Below are 25418 nucleotides of genomic sequence, written 5' to 3'. Positions count from 1 at the left end.
CAGGAAGGGGAAAAAAAAGTGCTGATTGCAAGATACTGATAGAAAGGAGAAAAAGATCCTACACCTTTTTTTTGCCCTGTAGCAAAAGTCAAATCCAGGTGCCATTTAACACAGGAACACTAAAGCATAAACACTGAATGGTCCCCAACTTTCAGAGCTGCAAGGCAACCACTCCAAGCATCACGCTGGAGATCCAGACGCTAAGGAGCTCAAAAATCACTGGAGAAGATTAAAGGCCCTGGCACGTACTCTCTGGTACCCAGTCACTTCCCAGAACAGCTACTCATTCCCTCCAGCCTCACATTTGCAGAACCAATCCACAGTGACGTGGAAAGGGCTTAGTGACTCATCCTAGCCTAGAAATTCCTCTGCAACTTTGGCAATGGCTCTTAAACCAGGCCACTACTTAGGACCGCTCAAAGCAGGCATTCTATCCTTGGGTGATCAGCTGTCTTACCTCTGCTGGCAAGACAGGATCAGATATCAGACATGCCTGACAATCCCTTCAATCAGGGACCAATCCTAAGCATGTAAGCACCTGGAACAATGAGCCTAGCACTGTTGCAAAGAAGCAAAACAACAAGCCTTTCAATCTCACCAACCCAGGAGCTCCATTTAACTCAAAATTCCAGCCTGAGCTCAGTGCCTTGACTTCCTCTCTCTTCCTACTTCCCCACATCAGTGAAGACAAGTAGGACAGGCAGGCAGTCCCCAGGCAAGCCAAGAAGCCAGAGTGCCAAGCATACATACGTATAGTTCAGCCAGCGCATGACGTTCCAGTAGAGAGAGTCGAGACGTGCTGAATTCCCAATGCGTTCTGACCAGTTCAGAGCTACCAGCACTTTCTCCAACTCTGTCAACTTCACAGGCAGGTTCTGCATGAGGCAAGTACAAACAGACAATCTGCAGAGTGAACGCAGAAGGGACACTCACAGCAGCAGGGCACAGGCCACCCTCAGGATAAAACTGTGGCAGGAATAACCAATCCTGCCTGGCTTCTCCAAGCCGCTGCCCTGAGCCCATTTGCAACACCACTTGAATTCGGGGACAAAAATTGGTGAGTCACACCATGCCATCAGGTACAGGGTTTGCTTGAAAACTGGGCCTCTAGCATGAGAGGCATGAGTCTAACAGCTGGAATTGTACTGGCATAAAAGGGACTGAAAGGTGCTTTGGTCCTCTTTCCTTTTCAGTCCATGGCTGGGAGCAGTGGCAAGAAGACACATGACTATGCACCTATCTAAAAGAAAAGCGACAGCATTTTCAGTCTGGTTTCTAAAAGATGCAATCATGCTGCCTCTGGCTGCCTCTACAGCTTCTGTAACTCACTGGATAATTTCAGTAAAACCAGACAGAAAGGGGCGTCTCAAAGGCTATTCAGTTCCTACAAAAGTCCTGGAAATAATCTCTCTTCTCCGCCCACTTTCCTGTTAGGTCTTCACAAAGAAACAGGCTGCAGTGTGAGCTCAGTGCTTATCAGTAGGAAACTTGGTTTCAGCAATTCTGCTGCTTCTGTTACTTTGCTCCAGTAAATAAGACCATGTTGAAGACTTATTTTGTCACTTATAGAAAATCTTCCCACGTTCAAAAAAGACGCTTTTCATTAGGGAAAACAAAGCCCCAGAACAAAGCTGCACTCCCCCTCACAAAGCTTCTGAGTAAATCTCAGTTTCTGGAAACTAAAATCTCTGGAGTTCAGTGGAGAGGACAGAGCAACCACCTGGGACAAAACCCAGCTCATCCTCACTGTATCCCAGGCTGTATTTCAGCTGATTAGAAAGAAGATGCCACATGCATTTGCAGAATACTGCACAAATTCTTCAACAAGCTCTTGGAGATCAGCTCATAAGAGCTATGGACCACTCCTTCAGACACGAGAGCCTTTCTGTCCTCAAATCCAGCTAAGCATTCTCTCCAAGGGGTACCTTCGGTAAGAAATGAGGTGGGATGGAGCGATGGAGCAGTCACAAGGTAAAATCCAAGGGTGACATTTAAAAGAGACCTTGGTGGTATTCAAAGAACAGCCATTTGCCACACATCAGGTCACACACTCACCTGCGCCACCACAGTTTTGAGGAGGAAGTTCAACAGGTCCAAGCTCTTGCCAACTTTTTCTTTCTCAGCCTTCAGCATACACTCGCCAACCATTTTCAAACTCTGCACATTAAATGGAGAGATGGAGAAGGAACACATATTAAATGGGGAAACAAATCACTCCTCTCAGGAGAAAGCAGAAAATGAGTAATGATTGGCAGAATCAGCCTGACACCAAAATATCGCTGGAACACAAAGCCCACCAAACTCTGGAAATGCTCAGGGAGGGTACACGGTGGAAGCTGCCGATGCCCAGGTTAATTAAGAAAAAACTGGACAAAATAAGAGCAGCATACCACAGAGGCACAACCCTGCTGCGCTCTCTGGTTTCTAAGCTAAAGCACAACTGGAGACATGTTGCTGCCTCCTGGAAAAAAAAGAGGAAAGACAATATCCGCCCCCGCCACAGCCAGGCCAGGAGACTGCCAGACAACAGACTCACCTGAGGGACGACAGCTACTTAGCCGCAGAAGCTGGGATTTACACATAAAGCGCTAATGCAAAAATCCATTAACACTTACGCCTAGGAAATCCCAGTTGCCAGCACTAGAACAGGGCTTGTCAATCAAGCTTAAATTCACTGAAATGACTGAGAGAAAAATCTCATCTCTTTGTGTTCCCTTTATGTGCTGCGGGGTCTCTGAGACACTGAAAGGTCTGGCTTAGAGGAAAATCACTCCAAAGATAGGTCAAATAAAAGCCAGTGTTATTGACAAGTGGAGAAGGGCAGAAAATAGCCATAAAAAGGCAGCTGGATCAAAGAGGCGGCCCAGGGGCTCAGGGGTACTGATCCTCCGCCTGCAGCTGGTCCTCGCAGCCCCGCTAACACGGGAGTTTTCTTCCCCACTATATTTCTGTGTGATGCACACAGCAAGCCCCACAGCTTGCAAGGATTACACTAATACGAGATAGGATTTGCAGGGACAAGCTTATTGTAGACAGCGGCGTGCCCCATCACAGCCTATTTCTCTGGAGGAGGCTGCACTTGTAGCCAAGCCCACCTCTGCTCGGAGTCTGAACACACCAGCTCGGCCAACGGGCAAGGTCCACCCCAGGCTCAGCATCCTCCGTGCCTCAGGCAACACACATTGATAAGTCGCTGCACCGAACCTGCACCAGCAGTGGAAGGTCGTTGTTCTCCAGGAAATGCAATCTCTCCCATTAGATTGCTTTTGCTCCATTCAGACTGGAAGCAATTTTAAAAACTCTGAGCAAAACTATTCTCCATTTATATCAGCATAAAGTAAAAAATCCTCACAGACACTGACAGAAGTAAGAAATTTATTCCCCAAAGCAAGCTCTTTCAGTAATGACGCCCACAAGAGAAAATAATGATGGCAAGCAAGAGTCAAAGGAACAATTTCAGCATAAAAAGTGGGGAGACCAGATAACACATCTGCAGGAACAGCAGTCTTCAAGTAGAATTATTTACTATCTGTACAGGACTCCACACCCTGGGAGTATCTTTTTTGAATAATAAAGATACAGTTATTTCCTGACCTGGATGGTTCACTCAAGCCCTGTATTAGAAAGCCACCGTGTTCTGCTGGCTGGAATTCATGCCATAATTTCATCTGACTATCAATAACTTGCTAATTGCTCTCTCCTGATATAGATAGATGCACTGCAACTCTACTCCAGAGCTGCCATTAACCAAGGTCACACAATTCAGCAGCTCTAAAGTCTCTCAGGTAAAATGAGAAACAAATAAAGGGTGTGTGATTTAAAAAAACCAAACCCAAAAACTTCACAGGTAGGATGTAACACCCCACGCGGCCATGCACATGCCATTTATTGGGCTTACCACAATAAATAATAACAATGATAATAATAATAATAATAATCAGCAAATCAATTATAAAAAGAAAACAGCCTGATTTGCAAGAAAATTTTCTTTGCAATTTGAAGAACAAGATATTGCCAGGCTAACAGTCATTACTTGCGGTTAAAGTAGCTTTCAGAGAGGTTATTAAGTTGAGATCCCTATTTTGCTAAGTTGTGTACAAGTTCACGGTGAGAGAAAATCAGTATGGATTGTCAGCTCTGTAGGACAAGAGGAATTAGGACAGTACTGTGAGAAGGAGCCACAGTAAAGTCAACTGTCATTTCATCTTTTTAATATATAAACATCTTGGAATTAAGAAGGTGTTAAAAATAAATTGTATTTTCTCTTCACTGTGGATGAGTGATGTAAATGACTGCATTTAAATCGCGCTGGCTTGGCTCTGTCTGTTCTTGCTGCCATTCCTACATCCCAGAATTGCCCTGATGCTTTGAAGGGTTTGCAGCAAACCCTACTGAAGTCAATAGAAAAGTTCTATAGCTCTGAACAACACCTGTGGGGCTGATTTTCAGAAGTCTGCAAGCAGTTTTCAGGTGCTTGAGAAATTGGAACGTGTGCCTAGTTTGGGGTGCCCAATCAAATTCATGCAGACCTGCAGAACGAAGAGAGTGGCTTGCCCAGCTGGAGATAGAAGATATCACTGGTCTAGCAACATCAGAGCTGCAAGACCAAGCATCTATATTAAAAGCAGTGTTTTGCGTGAGCCTGGAAACACAAGCACAGTTCCACCAGCATAAATAGCCAGAAGTAATCCAGTACAATTTAGGTGCTCTGCAAACAAATAGATCCCTACTGAAATGGATCACTTTTAAAAACCAGCTCTCAAAGACCAGGAAGGAACAAGGAAGAGGGTGGGGGTGGGTGGAGAAGCCAAAGGAGCAGCAAAGAAGCAGCAGATAACAAATTCCTACAGAACGCACAATTTTCTCTAGTCTGGAAGCAGAATGGATTGGCTTTAAGGAAGCTGGATTCAGATAAAGTCATACTGTTTATCAATACGAGTCTTTTGCCTTCCCCTCCTGCTACAAAGGGTAAAAAAGAAGTACACTCCAAAGAGCACAAAACCACCAGCACCTCTGTATGTGCTACGGTTGAGACAGTCAAGCGTCCTTGAAGACTTGAGTCCAATTCCTGCTCAGCTCACTGTCACTGTCCTGATCTCATCACCACTGTCTCTGAGTACTTCCCAATTACGCATGACATGAGATGGTATCTTGTCAGGCGTTGCTTTACTCTCCTCCTCCCATAGCAGGGAGTGTACACAGTGGAGCATCTGCTTCAATGGGCTTTGTGTTAGCATCATTACGTAAAAGAAGCTGACTTTGGACTGGGGCTGCTGGCAAGCCTTGGGGAACTGCTCCCAGGGAATGAAATCCCAAGTCTCTTCAATAGGAACTGGATCCAAGCCTCAAAAGCAGCTTTCCGAAGTATTTGTCATAACTTTTCGCTACATAAGGTACCGACCGTTGTCTGTGCTTTGGTCTGCTCCCTCGCTCAGCTATCTGAAAGACTAAATTCGCACTGCCACCCCAGTTGCGTAGGTCAATAATTTTACAGGCCTACCGTGATTTCATTTGGGGAATGTATAAAATACAGTCATAAAATTAAAGCAAAAGCTATTATGTAACAGATGGCAAACTGCAACACATGGCAAACATGCCTTAAAAAGCAAAGCAGTATTTCAGTCATCTGCAGCAGCCTTAGGAGAGCCTCAGACGCTGATCAGATCGCAAAAGACTTGCACAAGGTTGGCAAGTATCTCCATTTTACATGGCAAGACTGAGGCACAAAGCAGTGGTTTTGCTTCCAGCTATGCCACAGGTCAGTGGTGGAGGGTTAAGTGAAAACCCAGAAGAACTTGTCCAACCACCTGTTCTGCTATTCTCTGCCATGTGCTGTTCACAAAGGTACCCAACTCTCCCTTCCCCTGCCCTCTGAAAGCATTACCAACCTAGGAGTCACCCAATCCCTCGATACTAAAAGCAGAGAGACCACGTGGCTTATATTCAATAGCCACGCTTACATCACTTGCTGATTATGTTGGTTTTCTCCCATTTTCTCCTTTTCTTACTCTGCTCCTTCAGTAACAGCCAGTCCCACTTACAGGGAGTCTCAGTTCCAGTTACAGCTCGGTAATACCTGTGACGGTTAATCATGCCTGTGCATCTGAGCTGTCAGCAGATCTGGGCAGGTCATTTTCCAAAAGGAAAAAATATGGAGGCAGCTTTCACAGCTGGAACTCCCATCTCATCTCAAGCCAATACAGCAATACAGTTCCTGCCTCACCCTACATGGATTCAGCTGGCAGAGGTGGTTTTGTTTTGTTATGTCAAACATGCTGCTTCCAAAAGCCTCTGGCTGGTTTTGGTGGATGGCACTCCTGGATCCAAAGCTCTCTGCTCCTAGGACTTCTACAAGGAGAACAGCACATCCCCAGCATCTTATCAATCAGTGTTTTTTCTTATATTCCCAATTCCTGTGTCACACATGGAAATATCCCAGCTACTGCAGGATCCAACCTTCATTCCATCTCTCATTGCACTTCACAGCATTTCTTCATCTTCACAAAGTATGAAACGAGTTTGTTAGAGCACAGCAGGTGAATACCTGCAGTAATTCAGTCATACAGTAGGACAGAGGGCTGCCAGCTAGTTAACCACACAGCTCCATGCCTCAGCTTCCCAGGTAGGATTTTAGTCTAAGCCCAAGACTCCACTGAAACTTGCAATACAGCAAAAAGTGGTGCATGTGCATCTAAAGCCAAAGTCAGCATCCCAGCCGCTGCCCAGCTTTCCCTGCAGGGGAGATGGTAAATGCTGTTATATGGAGCCAGGCGATGTTTCTGGAAGTCTCCACATTCACACACGCCTGCAATCTCAGCCTGCCCATACCTCTTCCCCTCTCACAGGTTCCACAGTGGGGGACACACTTAGCCCAGACTTACAAGACACAGCAGTATCTCAAGAGCACAGAGGAGCGTTCTGCTACCAACAGCCGAGCACATTTCCTAGCTGGAAGTTTGAACACCACTTAATATTTACGCATTCCCAGCACGTCTTTCAGCCTATTTCATTGTTCAAAACAAACAGCCTTTCCCCTCCGTGGGATCAGCCTGACAGATCCATCACTGTTCCGTGAGCTGGAGAAGCCTGGCCAACCTGCATTCTTTCCACACGCTGTGCTATCTCCATCCTTCCCCCCTCCTTCCCCGTAACAGACCTGATGCTGATGGATTAATGTGCAGATTCACGGCTGAATACAGTGCCAAGTGCCTTCTGCAAAACACATACCTCCACCCACCCTGCATGACCTTACACCCCCTGGCACAGCCCAAGGTTGCTAAGGTAAACGCTCTTCTCCAGCAGCAAATAGTTCAGCAAAATTTCCACCCTACTGACGTCCACAGTCACGATGAGAAAGCGCTTCAGAGGTCTGCTTTCAGTATGCCGACTGCTCCCACACTGACTGCGAAAGCTAAAGCTTTGCCTAGCTCCATGCTGCACGCAGGGTCCCAGAGCAATGACACAACCTGGCATCTCGCTGCTGTTGTGGCTCAGGTCCCTACGGTGGAGTCACAGCCAGAGGGGCCCTGGCAAGTGGGTCTGGCGCCCTACAAGAGTGTGGCCATTACCTGAGCCAAAGCACAAGACTTCCCATGTCCACATACAAGTAAGCTGAGAGGTTTGGGAGGGGCACTGCCTTCCTCTGCTATTTAGAGGCTAATAACAAACCAAGTGAAGTATTTCAGTATTCCGCATGCTCATAGCTCCTGTTATTATCCGATGCAAGCACCCTCGCCTGTAATTACTCTCACAGTTCTGCTGAGAGGTAAGCGGTAAGCCAGCATCATTCCCTCCATTTTACAGAGGCTCAGAGAGGCCGAGCAACACGACTGAGTCATGCAGACCACGACAGAGCCAGGAGTCAACTCTGAGCTTCCCAAAACCCAGACAAGCCACCCCCAAACACTTCCTTTCACGACAATGTTCAATATACAACAGAAGAATCCAAGCTAGAACTTAAGGCTGTCATGGAAGACAACGAGGGGAGGCGGGCAGAGTATGCCACTTCACATCAGTTTCCATCCATCCACAGAGCCAGATCCATTTCCAGCTCCGTGTCCGCAGGGTACACAAGCACACGAGGAGAGGTTCTCACACCACCCACCTGAACAGCACAGCAGCTGCTGCCGAGAGCACTGAAAGGAGGAAAGAAAGCATTGACAATCCCTCCTCCCTCCGTTCCCTCTCACTAAGTTTCTGAAGACTGAAAGTATAGATGTTCAAAACATTTTTTCCTTGCATCTCTAGCAGAAACAAGTCATCAAGAAATGCTCACAAAGGGAAGGGAACCACCAAGCCTCTGCCTGCCCCCAACCTAGAGATAGAGGGAAGGTGGGGAAGAAGCAGACCCACATGCTGAAGGGTATAACTAAAGGGCATTTTTTGCAATGTTTATTTTGGCTTTTATTAGAGGGAGGAGCCCAAAAATCCAGAAGCTATTCTCACAGAAAATGTCAACACTTTCCCAAGTTTAAAGATTTTTTTTGTTTTGTTTTCCATAGACCGTATGAAAATGCAGCACGGAAAAACAATACAGGACAGCTGAGGGAACACAGGAGAATGAATTCTCCACAGAGACATCCAGTACTCTGAAAGCACGTCAAAGATATCAGTTAAATCACTACTGGCCTCATTTTACAAGCTAAGAGGCTGAGAAAGGGCAATGAATTAAGAATTTATAAAGACAGACAGATAAAAGTTCAGGCAATCTTCAAGAAAAAAAATTGAAGAATGGTTTTTTTTAGAGATTTGATGAAGTCACTGTTAATAATTTATCTCCCTACAAATTAAGACACCGATAATCAAATGTGATGCCCTTCAGAAATGAAGGGCATGTCTACGCTGGAAGGCTATATAGTATATCCCTCTCTCTCCTACACATTCTGAGTGGCTCCAGCTAGCTATTTTAAATCCCTAGCTGAAAAACACAACAGCCACAAACCCCTCTAATGCCATACAATAAAAGTCTTCAGAGAGCATACAATAACTACCAAACGATATGGGTCTTGGAAAAGAGGTCTTGGGTTATCTCTACCATCCCTTGCACAGGCCATGTAATCCCCCGTCTGCCTACATTCACGCCTTTCTACACAAACACAGTCCTGCCCAGTCCAAGTCTAAGTAACCACTTAAGTGGAAGGGGGCATCACATGTATCTCATTAGGGTTATGTGTATATTTATCTAAAAGTCTCCAACACTGGTGACTGGAAGTGCTTTGGTCTTGCAATGAAGTTAGGTACCAGATTCTACGAGCATTTTTACATTCCAGGCTGCCTTCATCCCATTTTGGCTTCAAACAGCCAACTCAAACACTATCTGCTCTGCCCATCCCTTATGCAGGATGTGACACTGACAAAACGAGCGAAGGAAAAAATAGCAGTAAAGCTGGGCCCTTTCTATGATGTACGTACTGCAGAAGACAGACAAAGGAAACCCTCAGGAAACTGCTGTGTACAAGCCAGAGAAAGCAGTTTTACCAACAGTTTTTCTGAGGGTTGTTTTGTTTTCAAGTTGCTTAGCTGTAAAAATGTACTTTTTCTGGAATAGTCCTCAAGATCCTTTGCCAGTTCCCCTTGACTTTCACATCATAACTGGGAGTTTCAGCATAAGTCAGGAGTTAGACAAAGCACCTCAGTTCAGGAGGGCAAGCCAGCCCCTGGGAAAGGGCTGACAAAAAAAAAAGGTAACGAAACTATGTATTTAGATCCTGGAGCTTTCTGCCCCAAATCTGTCAATGTGTTACTAAAAAATTGGCAGGGCTTCAAGATCACTCTAAAGCCAAGACAGCAATTTTGTAACGTATCAGGAAGAAAACAGAAACACATCCACCAAGGGGAACAAACACCAAAATGTGCCCACAATGACAACTGGGAGAACTGAAAGACGAAATTGAGAGGAGCTTGATAGAGTCAAGAAGACAGTGTGTGAGCCTGGCAGCCCCACAGAGACCCCTCACCAAAACTGTGCTACAGTTCCCTGCGTGAAACGGGAAACTTGGACCTCTCTGGTTCTGCCACTAGCCTCATTGCATGAATTGGAGCAGTCTGAACTCAAAACAACCCACATCCTCCTTAGATAACACGGGGACAGAGATTGCTATCCAACACACTGGGCTGTTCTGAAGCCAAGTTAAGAAACAGTCAGATTGTCCATACACAAAGAGGGTCTCTGGGATGTCTCAGGAGACCCAAGTTTGCTTCTGGGCTCAGCTCCCAGCCAAGCGTGTCATCTGTAAAACAGGGTGAACAACTTTTGTAAACTAAACACATTAGCTCTTGGGTTTCTGCAAAATACTTTCTTCATTACATCAACAACTCACTGGTTTGAATTTCCTTTGTAAAGCGCTTTGAGGCCTACCGATAAAAGAACAAAGCTCTCGAAGAGGAAGGAGTCTCTATCAGATGCTCCAGCATCCCAGGTGAGCTCTGTCATTTACAACATGAAGCAACTCTACTTCTTTATACTGTAAACACAACTGAGCTGTCTAGACTCCCAACATTAGAATAAACTTGAACAGCTGTAGCAAGGTTCTGCTTTGTGTAAAGTTTAGGACTTGGGAGGCCAAAACTGTGCCAGAACTATTTCTCTGCTTCCTCACCTGTGTGGTCCCAGGGCTTGTGGACAAGGCTTTCTGCCCAGGTGACCCAGCAGAATGAGCCAAGAGCACGCACAGCAAGCAGGGCTCTCACAAGAACAAGTCCACTCCAAAGTACCCACTAGGATATCACGACTTCCCTCGCTGACAGTAAGGAGATGGCAAACATGAATCTCTTATGACTGTGATATATGTTTTATAAGCATGCTTAAACATTTTGGGAACAAATAAGGTCAAATTAGCTTATGTAAGCTCAAGAGCCATCGCCTCGCAGCAGCCGGAGCTGCTATTTCAGGAAGCTGTCTCTTCATTTAAAGTTCCTGGCCGTTGATTCTCCCTCATCTGCCTCGTAGTTTTGCAGGCATAATTCAATGATATCCAAGACTGCAGTTTTCTCACGTTGGTTTTTTCCCCAGTTCCAGCACATATCGCTGCCTAAAGCCATCCCAGGCTCCCTGCTCCTCACCAAGCGATCTGCAGGTACGCAATGCAACCACTGAGGCAAGACAGGATGAGAAGACAGACACCAGGAGACAGCATCCTATCCTCTCTCACAGCCTTACACCTGCAACGGCAATCCTGCACTACAAGAGCTACCAGCACCACAGCTGCAAACCTGACCAAGGACACAGTGAGCAAAGCCTTCAGGTGACAGCTTCCTCCTGAATAATATTGATGCTTGAATTACAAGTGTACATCAGTACAGTCAGTTAAAGACTTGGCCCTTCCAGGTTACTTCAGACTTCTCCCTGGGTCAAAGAAATGTGTACAATTCTGCATTATCATTTATTCCTCTTAAAACAGCTATTTGTGAGGGATGGTGGCAGGAATGGCCGGTGACAGCAATTGCAGACCTTTCAACTAGAGGTAGGGCAATAAAACTTCATCATTTTCCACAGCATCATGAACTGCTGCTCTCAGCCGAGGTTCTCATGGGCAAGCACTCACATGCCAACATCTACCTACATACATGCCCGCCTCCAAAATCACGGTTCAGCTGGAATAGCCCACCGAAACAAGTCTCAGGGGAAGAGAGCGACAAGACTGAGCTGCAGGAGAAACTCTCAGTTCTGCAAATGCCCTCTCTCGCCTCCCGGTAACCAGACACATGTGTGGACATCAGCGACAGAAAGGGCTATCGTTTAGCCCAAGCTCTTGCCCAACACAGGCCAAGCAAACTCACCCCGTAACTTCAGCATCAAGCCCACAACTCCCACCCAACCTACAGCTCCTCTTTCAGTCAAGCACACAATCTCCACCTGGAGATTCAGAGCTAATAAACTCTAATAACAATAAGCTATTTTAATGGTGGATTACTCTCCTTGACAAATACGTACCTTCTGGAAATTCTAATTTTGCTCGGTTTCCAGCCTCTGACTTCTGCTATGAGGGATTTTTACCATCTCCGAAAGAGATCAGTCATGATATGAACATTGTTCTACTACACCATAGAGCCACTGCACATTTTTACAGCTATTACTCAGGTATGTGAGCATTTCTGTGCCACCAAAAAGACAAAGAATACCTTTTGCAGCTTTAGAAAGTTTTGCAGCACAAGTGTCAGCCTTTGGCTATGAATCAAAAGTGTCCTATGGAATATAAAGTCCTTGATCCCTCCTAATTACAGCAACATTTAAAGATGTGCAGCTGCCCCAGCTCCAAGGAGCCATACCAGCACTGTGTCAGTGGAATGGGGGAGCAGGAGGAAGGGAGACAAAACCCACCAACAGAGCACTCTGTAAAAATGTTATGTCAGGGCTTTTTCAGGCCAAAAAGAAAACTAGCACCTATATGCCACTGCCAGTTAAGAGTATGGGAGGCCTCTTGCCCGCAGGGTATACCTTGGACAGCCCAAACAAACTGACATTATTTCCCAGGAATTTTTCTTTAAACACAGATGACCACAGAAATGAGAAGAACTGAGGAAGCTTCGGTAGCAAAGCCCATTAAAATACTGGATGGGTTGCAAGTTGCTAAACTTTCCCTGACAAGAACAACATAAAGGCATTGTAAATGTTTGTGGTTTCCCTGTGAATCACCGAGTCCTGCAGGTATTCAGCTGCTAGAAAGAAACATGGAGATGACCGGGTTGGAAGGAGTGGCACATTTTGTGTAGCTGGAAAATAAAATCATATCTAAGTCCACCCATTGGATTCCTGACGTAACCATTAAATAAAAGCTATTTAACGAAACCCAGGATTACCTGCTTCCTCAAGAATTAAAACCAGCACCTCTGATTCTTTGATTTATACTTGCTTAGATTTTGTCCCTCCTTGACAAAAGAAAACAGAGGTAATTGTTCTATTTCAATATGGTAAATTACAGAATGGCCCAAATTACCACGTAACCAGCATTTAAAGTAAGTAAGTAAAGAATGAAAGCTACACTTAGAAAGAGGTCAACACTACAGTTACGTAGGAACACCGAGACTGGAATCTCCCATGTCATCAAGTTTAGTCACCACATCATAACATTAATTTGGCTGCTCGGTTCACCCCATGTCAATCCACAAGAATATAATTGAATGGCATTTGCTTCTTCAGTCTCCTGTCCCACAGATCACCTCCTACAAAACAGCTGCACCCAAACACTGTCTTCAGGTACAACCCACACTTGCCACTGAATCAGGTGCCCTGCAATTTCTGCCACTGGAAAATAATTTATACAGAAAAAAACAATGTATTTTAAGGTTTCCCTGCTAAACAATATTAGCAAGGGAGTCTGGTCCAGAGGGCCTGCAACGCATCAGTAGTCAGAAGTCTAGTGCACTTCAGCTCTATCTCTTTGGCCCTGAAGTTCATTCAAATATAGAATTCCACACCATTTTCTGAAATTAAGTAGATAAGAACAGTACCTTTCAATTCAAAACTTATTTTTTAAAACTACTTTAAATTGATCTGTATGAGTGTATTCCCTAAAACTCGAGCTCTGTCTCTTGGATCCATACACAGGCACTGCTGAGCTGTACCAGGCACGTTTCTTACACTCTGTGAAAATACATCTAAACAGTGGTGTTACAAGAATGCTGTAATCCCGGTGGACACTGCTCAGAACCTGGTGCAAGCAGGCACAACCCCTCTAAAATCAGTTAAGCCGAGCACAGCCACAGCCTCCAGCTCTGAGAACGAGCACCACGCTAGTAAAGGCAGCACCCACTAGGTGCTATCTATATATTTAACATGTTGAAGCTTGTTACCTCTGTCACTTGGCTGATGCTTCCTTTGATTAATTCCTCCCACTCCTCCTCTGTCATGCTGAGCTTCAGCTCAGGAAGTAGCAGAACCCTGTGGAGAAAAACACAGGCCTGGCCCTGAAAGAGAAAGGGGAGAAGAGATGTGAAACTCCGCGCTCTCTAGGGAAGGTGTTAGCAACGCGAATACCCCGCAGAAGCAAACAGCTAAGCACAGCATCCGGGGAATGCCGTGTTACAGGTGCTGCGTATCCTCACCAACATATATGTCACCCTGTTAGAAAACATTCTCTGGACCATAGTAGAGTCACTCCTCAGGAGACAGAGTGGTGGCTTTTGGTTGAATGCATGGACTTAAAAGAGGAGGTCAAAGGGGAGGGGAGAGATCATGCTGCTTCTAGATTTAAGCATTAATATCCAAAATACGCTTTAGTAGCTGCTCTGAGTGCATCACTTTCAGCCTCCCAAAGTCTTCAGGCAGGCCTTTGCGTGACTGTACCCTTTACCGTGCCCTGATGAATGCAGTAGGCACAAATAAACAAAAATAAAAGCTGGCAGGTTAGCGAATGCTTCGTTTCAAAGGAACCCTAGATGGAAACTGCTGTTCAGAGCAGCACTCAGCCTTGCCCTGGAGTCAAACTTGCTCATTAAGCCTCTACATTAACACAGCAATGAAAAGAGTAGCCACGAGAAAACCAACAGTAATCTGCAATCTTCTTGCAACTCCTTTTTTTATTCCAAAATTCCTATTTTAAGGCTTTCTTAGGTACAAGAAAAACACAGCAATAGACAAAATCAAATTATAGAAATGCACAGAATACACCAATGGGGATTAGGGCAAATAGTTAGAGGACTTAAAGCGAAAACTTTTGTAGCAGAATAGTCAGTGAACAAATTCTACCCACATATAAAGAAAAGATGTTGCCTCTAGGTGACATCACACAGAGAGAAACTGAACGCAGGTACAAATACTAAAAATCACTAGGAATTACATCAAGGGTTAATCTCATCCAGAGAAAGCAAGGGCTGCCATTTTTTAACCACACATCGCAATGGAACCCACCCTATAGGAAACAAGCAGAGCAGAGCAGAGTTTGTAAAACTCTTTATCAAAGACACCATTAGAAATCAAAATCTAAGAGGCCTCAAGAAAAAATGCAGCCTGGTGATACCCACCCTGGCCTCCAGATCCCCCTTGGGTCCAAGGAAACATGTCCTAGAAAACACGTAGCAGGAGGCTAAAAACTGGACATATGATACCCACACTTCTACTGGAGAATTCTTAGGGAACTATTTACTGAAGAATTCAAAGTGAGGGAAGAGAAGAAATCCTCGGATCTCCTGAGAGCAGTAAGACAATCCAAAGTCGTAGGCAGCTGAACAGGTCACCTCATGAGCTCAAGGAGGTCTGTGTTTCCCATGCAACATACTCCGGGCTTCTGGGAGGGATAGGACACTGAACACCAGTCTCTCACCTGGATAATTCCAGCACTCATATTTGTGTTACAAGAGTAAAGTCACACATCCACGTAAGCTTACCGCCAGTTTGCACCAGTATGGCCAACGAAGAGAATTATCCAAATAGAACGAATTTTCACTCACAAACAGAAATTCTGTATTTTACTCAAGGGAGAAAACGTGGCAGGGAACCAATGAGACTACATCAAAAGATTTATGTTGATTTAATGAGAGAGAGCACCCTAATGCCATATTTGAGGCAGGCAAGCTTACATATTCCTTGTAATTATGGGGAGGCTGTGTCTTACAGAACAAATTATGGCATGTCTGCATGCATGTAGCAAATGTAGTGGAAAGTCACTTCAGTGCAATTACAATAAGAACGTGACCCTCGAGTAGATGAAAGGCCATAATTCATTCTGAAAGGCTCAGACAGGGTCACAGACCTCAAGGCACTGTCTCTTCTTTGACAATTACAAAAGCATTCATACTGCAAGTGGGTGCAAAGCACAGAGCAGGGTCCTGTTAAGCCACCCTAATAGTACCTCAGGACTACAGATTTACTCAAGAGGCGACCAGAGGACCAGGGGCAACAGTGGTAAGGACCCACTCAGGAATGGCACCAGTCAGCAGGGGGTGGGAGCGCTGCAAGTCAATGAGGAAAAGAACTGGAAGGAAATCAGAGCCATCCAAAGGAAGAAGATGCTCAGGAGACCTGAGACACAAATGCTGGACTGACAACAGACCCTGAATGGGACCTAGTCCTCAGTAAGCACTAAGCTTGAAAATTGTTTTAAAGAAAGGAAAAAACCCACCAAACATTCCCTCCTGTGTGTCATAAATGAGAAAGTCAAAACACCCAGTCATCTGAGAATCCTGGCTGGTGCTATCACTCTTTAGTAATTTTGTCACACTCATAGCTTTCACACCTCCAGCCCGTATAATAGATTCAGGCAAAGAGAAAATATGTTTTGAGTTTCACGTAATTAAAACATTACTATTGCTGTACTCAACACAACCCTGTGTTTCCTGGTTGGTTTTTAACCCAATAATAATTTACTACTAAGCGTGAACGACTTTTCTCATTTGAAAGAAAGAATAAAAATAAAGATTTACTTGCTGGTTGAAATAAAATTTGGCTTAAGAACATCTCAGTCAGAGAGCAAACATGACACTAATAATTACAAGGTCCTCAGTGCCCAGTACCATGCAATGCTGTAGTTTCAGGTTATCATATGCATCACAGAGTCAGTGACTCTTCTATTCCTAGAGCTAGTTATTAACACGTAGCTCTCGTATAGCCTATTTTTCCAGAGCAAACGTAGTTAAGTAGCGAAAGTTAAACCACAGGGAGAGGAACTGACGTCAGTGGAGCCAGCCAGAAAATTCAGGAGCAGAACCAAAACTAAAACCCAGTTCTTCAATCCCAGTCCAAGGGTAAACCCAGTAAGAAACAGCACTTCCCACTCCTCCCGCTGATGCCATCCTATCTCAGCAAGTTCAAACCAAAACAAGAGGGGCACCAAGTTTCTTCTTTAGACAGAAGTGCAACCATCACACCTCGATCACAGCATCTATCCACATGCGAAAAAGGATCCTGGATGTCATCTGAAGATTGGTTAACAGGTAAACGTACGCGGAGAAAACAATTTAGCCACCAGGACCACAAAGCTGCCACATCACCTGGGAAAATAAGTCCTCAGCAATGGCTTTTCAGCCACAAGTTTATCTGTCAGGGCTGAGAAATGTCAAACCACTGGCTGGCAGGGCAGGAAATAGCTCCCCGTAGAATAGTCCCTGGCAGGATTTGCAAAAAAGGATATTAAACACTCAAAGGAGAATCACTTTCATGACCCCCAGGAGCTTCGCCAGGTAACACATGCTTTATGAAGTAATATAAGATGGGCAAAGAGTATGAGCACTTTGCAAAAGTAAGGAAAGACCCAAAGTGAGTGAGATCTCTAGGAACCATTTCCTTGAGGTCACAAAGGAACAGCGCTCTCTCTGCAGTTCATTTTCCTTGTTTTATCTTCTCACATAAATAGACACAACGGGGCTGAAAGTAGACATGTTAAGAGGCACGAACATGTATGCATTTGTAAGTGAACGTTCACCCTCCCCTCGCCCCCACTTTAGAGGGCTAGTCAGAGCTCCCAGATACCACAAGCCATCATACTTGCCCACCTTGACACATCACACAGAGCCTGATTTTTGGGAGCCCAGACACTCCATGCTTTATTATGAAAATGGCCTCAAACAAAGTGAGGCTGCTCAGAGGATTTTTCAAGCCATCTCCCGGAATAAGGGTCTTCCCACTGCTAGCCACTTGCCTAAACACACGCCACTACCATTTGGTGGTGCTGCTGTGACAGTACTAGTAATCCAAAAAGATCCTTTAGAAATAAAAAATAGTCACAAAATATACTTATTTTCTGTTCTGTGAAACAGAGGGTCTAGCGTGTCTGCGCATGCGTGCAAGAAAATACACCTGTGCAAGAAAATGACATGAATGCAAGCATGCAAGGCATTCTCAACTACACACATTTAAGAAAAATAAAAAGCAGCGTGGCCTGAGCCTGCACCAGCCTGCTGCATTTTCCTCTAAGGAAACGGGAAAAGTGGTTTAGGCAGAATGTGTTAAAACATAGATGTGGTGCTGAGGGACATGGTTTAGTGATGGACTTGGCAGTGCTAGGCTAACAGTTGGACTTGATGATCTTAAAGGTCTTTTCCAACCTAAACAAGCTTGTGCTCAAAGACACAAGCCCTCTGCTTGCTGAGCAGTAGAAAAAAGAAACAGTAGTAAAAGGCAACTTCTCCAACGCACACATCGCATGTCTGATTCCTGCCTGCTTTCTTACAGCTTCCTCAGACGCAGCTGGGACCTGTTCACCAGGGGAGGCACTGACCTTACACAAACAACCAACTCCTACCTCCTCACCAAGACTTTTGAAGTGCAAGGCCACATGCAGAACATCTTAGAAAGAGCCAAGCCATCCCTGCTAGCTCAAATCTTTAGCATCTTTAGCACTAGCAACCCCCATAATTTCTCACAGTCCACCATTTACCTTTAACATGTCCACGATGCGTTTTTCATACATGATACAGGGACCAGTTGCGTGTTTTACCATCACCTCACAGACCAGCAGCAATTCGAAGTTTGGAAAGTACTCCCAAAAATCCAGCACAGACCTGGAGCTCAAGAGCTACCCAGTTCTGTCCCTCTCCCTCCTGCCCCTCCATCACTGATTTTTTTGAATGTTTGAGTGTTTGGCAATTTTGGAGGCTGCCAGAACAATAATGTTCCTAAGAATATCACAGAGGATTCTCTGCATTTTCTCAGTGCCAAATCAAGCCTGCTGTGTTCATGACAGCCCCACAAAAGCGCCAAGTATTATCAACGCTTCACAAATGGACAAAAATAGCAGAAGACCCAAGAGTCCCAGCTACCAAACTCCAGTCCAGTTCAGAAGAGAAAGTTGTCATCCCCCATATGCACAATCTCTGAAATGAAAATGCGTGAGAATAGTTAGAAACAGCTGACAGCCACATTAGAGCTTTTTATTAAGGACAGAGGAGAATGTTGCAGCCCATCCTGCGTCCTAGAAGCCACCCAGTTGCCTAATCGAAACATTTTCTCCTTAATGTCAGTTTTTAAAAAGAAAGACCATAAATTAGTAAAAAAATAAGTAAAATTGAAGTCTCTTCAAGCAGGGATAGTAGATACATGTATACACTGCCACATATATCTATCAACCCTATGACTAAATGAGGCAGAAATGCTCATTATCTGTCCACGTGGGAGAAGAGAACAAACAATAACTAACTGCAGTGCTGACCCTGTGATTTTCTGCCAGCTTTGTTTATTGCTTTCTTATCTACAATGATTACACAAAATGCCATTCAGTATAAACGGCCAAGATTTCTTTCTGAAATACTGAAGGTGCTCACTGCAGTAACCGGTAATTCCCAGATGTGCTCACCTACCTTATTTAGATGCTAAAGAGGAGTGCAGGCTGGTGGGGTCGCTGGGTTTTTCAACCTACCTTTACCCTGCGCAGGGAAGGACAAGACATGCAGCCTGACTATTTGAAATGGCAAGCAACGGATTAACCCCTACCAATTCAGCCACTGTTTTCTTATTGAAAACAAACATCTAGCAGAGGCGTAGAAGCGCCGTAGGTCAGCACAGCAGCTCTCCCAGTCACCATCCAGGTGAGTCACCATCCAGGTGAGCTGGATGGCGGGGAACAGATCAAGACGGCTTTCAATCCCTGCAGTTGTGAAAGAGAAAAGTCAAAAACAAACAAGCTTTTGCAATGATGTAGAGGTTCTGTTTGCAAGGTTGAAGAGATGAAGGCATGACCTAAATTCAGGGTTGTTTTTCAAAGAAAAGCACACTGTTAATAGGAAGACACTTGTTTCTGATGGGAAAAGAGATGCTTTTCTCAGTCCCTAGTGTTTTAGGAGGCTGGCTGGAGATGGCTTTGCAGGCAAGTGAAAAAGAGATACCACACAGACACACTCCCATCAGAAAAGGCACTGAAATCAGCAGTCACCCACTGCCACCATCTGAGGAGCAAGAAACTGAAGATGTGCCCACACCGCAACACACCAAACACCAAGTCTAAGTTTTCACTCAGCCATTTTGTCGACAATCTCAAAGCAGCTTGCAGGCTACAGCTGATTAACCCTTCCGAATTCCCTCACTTCCAGCTTACAGGAGAGAGGCAGTAGGTGTACCTGGCTTGCCTGAAACACATGGCAGGACAGAAACGTCTCACTAGCTCTGACCCAGGACAGTATCTGAGCTGCATCAGACCTCCCTGCACATTGTAACAGAAGCAGTGGGCAGTTTAAATGCTTACAAGCATTGACAAGAAGATGGATTTTCCCCACCTTACACCTATCAGTTTTGTATCATGAACACAGTTCTAGCAACGTGGAAGCATGCCACCAGCATGGCAAGAACTTCCTTTTCCCTTTATATATGTAATAAATATAAACAAAAAGAAAATGTTACCTGGAAAATTACCAGGTTGTGCAACTCAAATATATTTTTAGAACTAAAGAAGCATCAGGAGCTTTAGTGCTATCATCATTTCACTGCTCTTGGAAGTCCAGGAGACAAAAATATACAGGTGGTATCACACCACACAGGTTACTGGTATTTCAGAGCACTGATGTCTCCCTTCTGGCATACGCGGTACAGCAGCAAAGCTACAGCATAACCTGACCTGCAACCACATCTGATTCAGAGCCAGCACACGTTATAAAACAGCAGCGCTCAGTATGTAATCCTCAGCATTAAGATTATTCTACAACGATAGGGATATGGCAAAAAATAATTGCACTTCTAGCAGTTCTCACCTACCAAGCCCTTTGAGACTGCAATCACATGAATCACATACTGCATTCGTGACAAATGCTACAAGGAAAGCTGGGATAAAAGAACATATGCCAAGAATATGGGAAATCCTAAATAAGCTTTCTTTGAATTTTAAGATATAGTTGAACTATGAAATAAATTCCTCAGATATCTGCAACTTTTTACGTATTTTTAAAGACAAACAAACAAACAAACACCATGCCCCCCCCCCAAAAAAAAACCCAAACCCAAACCCACAGCAAGCTCCAGCTAACAGGACTATTAGTTATAGGACAATAACCTGTCATTTGTTACTACAGGGCAGGACATCCAGAGCACGACAGTAAAATCTCTTCCAACTGCTGCCAAAGCTTTTGTAAAAAGAAAACAAATAGCATCCAACGCCACATGAAGCACGTGCCAGTCTATCCCCATTTCTGCTCCACAGCTAAACCACTCTATTTTTACATTTACAATGAGTGTGGGTTGGAAAGAAAGGCTCCAACAGAGCAGTCTTGAGTTTCAGGCCTTGCTTTTCATGTCTCTTAACACATTTGTTCCGTGCATTTGAGCATTTCTGAGCCTATAAGCTACAAGTTTGTTTGATATGGTTTGGCAGGCAGAGTCCAAGTTAGGACAGCCTAGAAGCTTATTCAAAAGGGTAAATTATGAAACGGAAAGAAGAATAAGGCCCACAGCAATGGCTCTCCCAGTTCCGTACAGCAAATTCACAGCAGGTAGTACAGAAACAGCAGCAGTTCAATGTACACTATACACATTCAAGTTTCCTAATGTTCCTTGACACATAATAATCAGAATTATAAAAGACTGAGCACTCCAACACTGTGGGTAAGACTGTCTTCTTGGCTAGGAACTGGTATGACAATACTTAACAGAGGACTTAAACTTGTGACTAACTTAATAGTCTGGAGTTTCACACAGCCTGTTGACCTCAACAGGATCAAGCTGCAAATTCTCTGGGGGAGGCAAGAAGAAAACAACTCAACAAGAAAAAAAAAACACAACCCAACAAACCCCCTCTTTCCTAAGTTACAGACAAACAAAAAATTATCCTTCAAAATCCTTAAGAAGTATCCTCACTGAACAAGCACCAAATGCCAATTATTTACTTAAAACATACAAAACTTATTTGAAGGCTTTAGATGTAAAAAGCAAAAACCAGAGGTGATTAAGAAAAACTTGACAAATCAATTTTCCTCCATCCGCAAGCTGTAACTGCGGTATTTCACAAATGGCATGCACACACACACACGTTCCATACATGTTTCAAATTCAAGGGGAAGGGAGGACAAGGCAAAGCCCTGGCTGTGGCTTAAGAAAACTATTTTTGAGACCAAAAATTAATTTTTAACTTCCTCATCCCTGCTGAAACAAGGCACACGCAAGCAGTGAAGCCAAAATTCTCATTTAGCCACTATCTAAAAGGTTTCAGAGTGGAAGTGGTAGCGCCTTCTGGGACACATGTTACGATAACGTGGCCGGCATGTTCAGTTATGCAGAACTGCCCACACCAGGACACCTGAGCATCTATCTCCATAACTCTGTCTTGGTTTAAAAATGTGCTGCCAACGCTCCAAGGCAGCATCCTGTAGTGACAGGACGAGGGGTAATGGCTTTAAACTGGAAGAGGGGAGATCAAGATTAGATATTAGGAAGAAATTCTCTCCTGTGCGGGTGGTGAGCCCCTGGCGCAGGTTGCCCAGAGAAGCTGTGGCTGCCCCATCCCTGGAGGTGTTCAAGGCCAGGTTGGACGGGGCTTGGAGCAACCTGGGCTGGTGGGAGGTGGCCCTGCCCAGGGCAGGGGGGTGGAACTCGATGATCTTTGAGGTCCCTTCAAACCCAAACCATTCTATAATTCTACGATTCTGGAATCCTGGGCTGCATAGGGAAGAGTGTGACCAGTAGGTCGAGGGAGGTCATTCTCTCCCTCTACTCAGCACTGGTGAGGCCACAATTGAAATACTGTGTCCAGTTTTGGGCTCCGCAGTTCAGGAGGGACAGGGAGCTGCTGGAGTGAGTCCAGCGAAGGGCAACCAAGATGATTGAGGGACTGGAGCTTCTCCCGTATGAGGAAAGGCTGAGAGAGCTGGGACTCTTTAGCCTGGAGAAGAGAAGGCTGAGGGGAGACCTTATTATTGCTTACAAATATCTAAAGGGTGGGTTGAAGGAGGATGGAGCCAGACTCTCCTCGGTGGTTGCCAGTGACAGGACGAGGGGCAATGGCTCTGGAGGTTTTCAAAACCCGCCTGGATGCAGTCCTGAGTGATGTGCTCTGGGCAGTCCTGCTTTAGCAGGGGAGTGGGACTGGATGATCTCTAGAGGTCCCTTCCAACTCTGAAAACTCTGTGATTCTGTGATTCTAAATTAGACAGCTACTTTTACCCCAAATTCACCCTGTTTGTCCCTTCTGATTAAGGGTCCCAGGGAGTGCCTTTCCTGCACCCTGCTCTTGGCTGCCTCCTCTGTCCTGGCGGACACTTCCCAGCTCCAGCGGAGCTCGGAGCCCTGCTGTGCACCACACCACAGCCACCAGGCTGAGAAACCCTCCTGTGAAGAGCTCCTGTCTGCAGCGCCCGTTGCACACAGGGACACGGGCAAAACACGCCTGGCAACAGCACTGCCACAGCGCGGTGCCTGGGCTGCGCGGCCGGCTCTCAGCAGGGACGCTGTGTTACCCGTCTCTACACAGACTCCTGGTGCCTGCAAGCAGAGTCACAGAGAGCTCACGCTGGCCCAGGAAAGACCACGAAGCTCTCTTCTGTGTGATCATGCATCTCAGGAGCAGAACTCAGTATTTCCTGCTACAATCCAATGTTTTCAGACTAATCAATCGGCTCTTTCAAGACGTTTCCTCAGCCAGCCTTGACAAGGTCCAGTATTACTGTCTGAGGCAGGGTACAATTTGGCCAGCACAGAAGTTGTCCTACCAGGCACCAGTCTCCATGTCTGCAAATGTGCCCTCCTGCCTCCAGGAACAGCCAAGGCACGATAACACAGAAAACACTGACCAGAGCCCCCCCACCATCAACCACCACCCCTGCTCCCACACCTTCCCTCTGCACCAAACACCACGCTCTGGGCCAGAAAGGAGTTTCCTCCTAAGCCTTCTCTCAGCCTGGCCTTGCCAAAAATAAAAAATACACCAACTAGGAGATTTACGAGCCCCGGAACAAAATTCTCCTTGCCAAAAAGTGATCAAAACAAATGGTATTTTAGAGCTTAAATTAAGTTCCTGCAACAAATGGATAAGAAAAAATTTGCAAGGCTAGTTAATTACAACATGTAAAGCGTTTAAGCGACACCTAAATCACATTTTATGAGAAAGGCAATATTACTCAGTGTACTCCCCCCAAACATCCTAGGTCATCAAGCCCTTGCAATTTTCAGTGTTTTAGAATCAGCCAACCTGCACTGCAACACAGTCGCAAGCAAAGTAGATTGTACCTGTTCCTCCCTCCTAATAAAAAAGCAGATTTCCACAGATAACGGCAGGATGCTTTCCATCCGGGAACCTTTAAACAACCCACAACAGCTTGCATATTAGCACATTGAAAATAACTGTCACACATGAGACACATTTTGCTCATTTGATCATCATCATCATGTAGATGATCTGTTTAGGCCTTCTAGTGCAAAAAATTATCAATGAACTCTGTTGGGTTTGTGGTTTTTTCATGTTAATTTCTATTTTTAAAGCTCTGAAACAGCCAACATCCCTCTCTAGCTAGTTTCTAAATAAGCTAAACAGTAGTTTGCCAACACAAGGGTTTGTGTGGCCTCTTAAGCTGTTGGAAAGTATGATCCCAGTAACTCCTAGTGCGGGCCAATTGCCCAGTCACTACCTCAGCAATGGAAAAAATGGAAAAGCAATCACCTGCTCATCATCTGTTAGGTAGCAGGCGAATTGGGTCTCTCACCTCCACGAGAGAGGCTCAACACCAGCAACTCCAGGATGGTGGAAACCTCTTGCTAGAACGCCTGCAAGTAGGGGAAAACCAAAAGCACAGGACGCGGTGCTGCACTCAGATCCTGGTCCCCACTTTGGAAGCTCTGCTTTTGGATTTGAGGTTTTACTACCTTGCTTACTGAAAAAGAACAAAGCTCCCTGGAAGACAGCAATTGAGACAAAACTGACTGTGAAGAAATCTCCATCTTTCTACCCCTCCTGCTGACTCCCCTCTCCTCTTTATTTTTATTATCCTTCATAAACCTCTTCACCCATGGCTCAGATGTCCTGCTTTAAGCAGCAGCAATGAGAAGTTAAGAAATCTATACAATTCTGCTACTATTCCCAAGGCTCTGAACAGCAGCTGTCGCATCGATCAGATGGGCTGTTAACTTCATTCTGCTGCTACTGAGTACTTGTCTACACTACAGAAAGTTTTATCACATTAGCTACGGTGGCACATCCTCCTCCTCCTCCACAAGATGAAAACAGCTATTGCAAGACACAAGCACTTAAACCACCACCGCTCAATCTGGCTGAAAACGTGGAATGAGCTACACCCCATAGAAACCTCCTTTATATAATGCAGCTGCACCTAAACAAGTTATGTCAGCCTTTGCCCTACAGGTAAAAATAGTCATTGTCTTCACTGACACAGTCACACCAGTATGTTTTTTTAAATGTTGTTCAGCCTGGAGAAGAGAAGGCTCCGGGAAGACCTTAGAGTGGCCTTCCAGTACATTAAGGGGCCCTACAGGAGAGCCGAGGAGGGACTTTTTACTAGGGTATGTAGTGATAGGATGAGGGGGAATGGCTTCAACCTGGAAGAAGGGAGATTTA

At 45.1% G+C, this 25418-nt stretch overlaps 1 protein-coding gene across 1 annotated transcript in view; it reads right to left on the bottom strand.

Moving 5' to 3' along the window:
* MYBBP1A (MYB binding protein (P160) 1a) overlaps positions 1-25418 on the bottom strand; it is a gene marked incomplete at its 5' end in the record, with an annotated part of 61690 nt that overhangs the window by 1502 nt on the left and 34770 nt on the right. Inside the window, 3 exons of the mRNA XM_009885183.1 lie at positions 751-875; positions 2056-2157; positions 13792-13905. Of these exons, the coding sequence (XP_009883485.1) occupies positions 751-875; positions 2056-2157; positions 13792-13905 (341 nt within the window). The remainder of the gene's footprint in view (positions 1-750; positions 876-2055; positions 2158-13791; positions 13906-25418) is intronic.

Source organism: Charadrius vociferus, unplaced genomic scaffold (assembly GCF_000708025.1).
Source record: "Charadrius vociferus isolate BGI_N301 unplaced genomic scaffold, ASM70802v2 scaffold54, whole genome shotgun sequence".
In the NCBI taxonomy this organism is placed as follows: Eukaryota; Metazoa; Chordata; class Aves; order Charadriiformes; family Charadriidae; genus Charadrius; species Charadrius vociferus.
The sequence above is the reverse complement of the archived record's forward strand: the minus strand, read 5'-3'. Positions and strand labels throughout refer to the sequence as shown.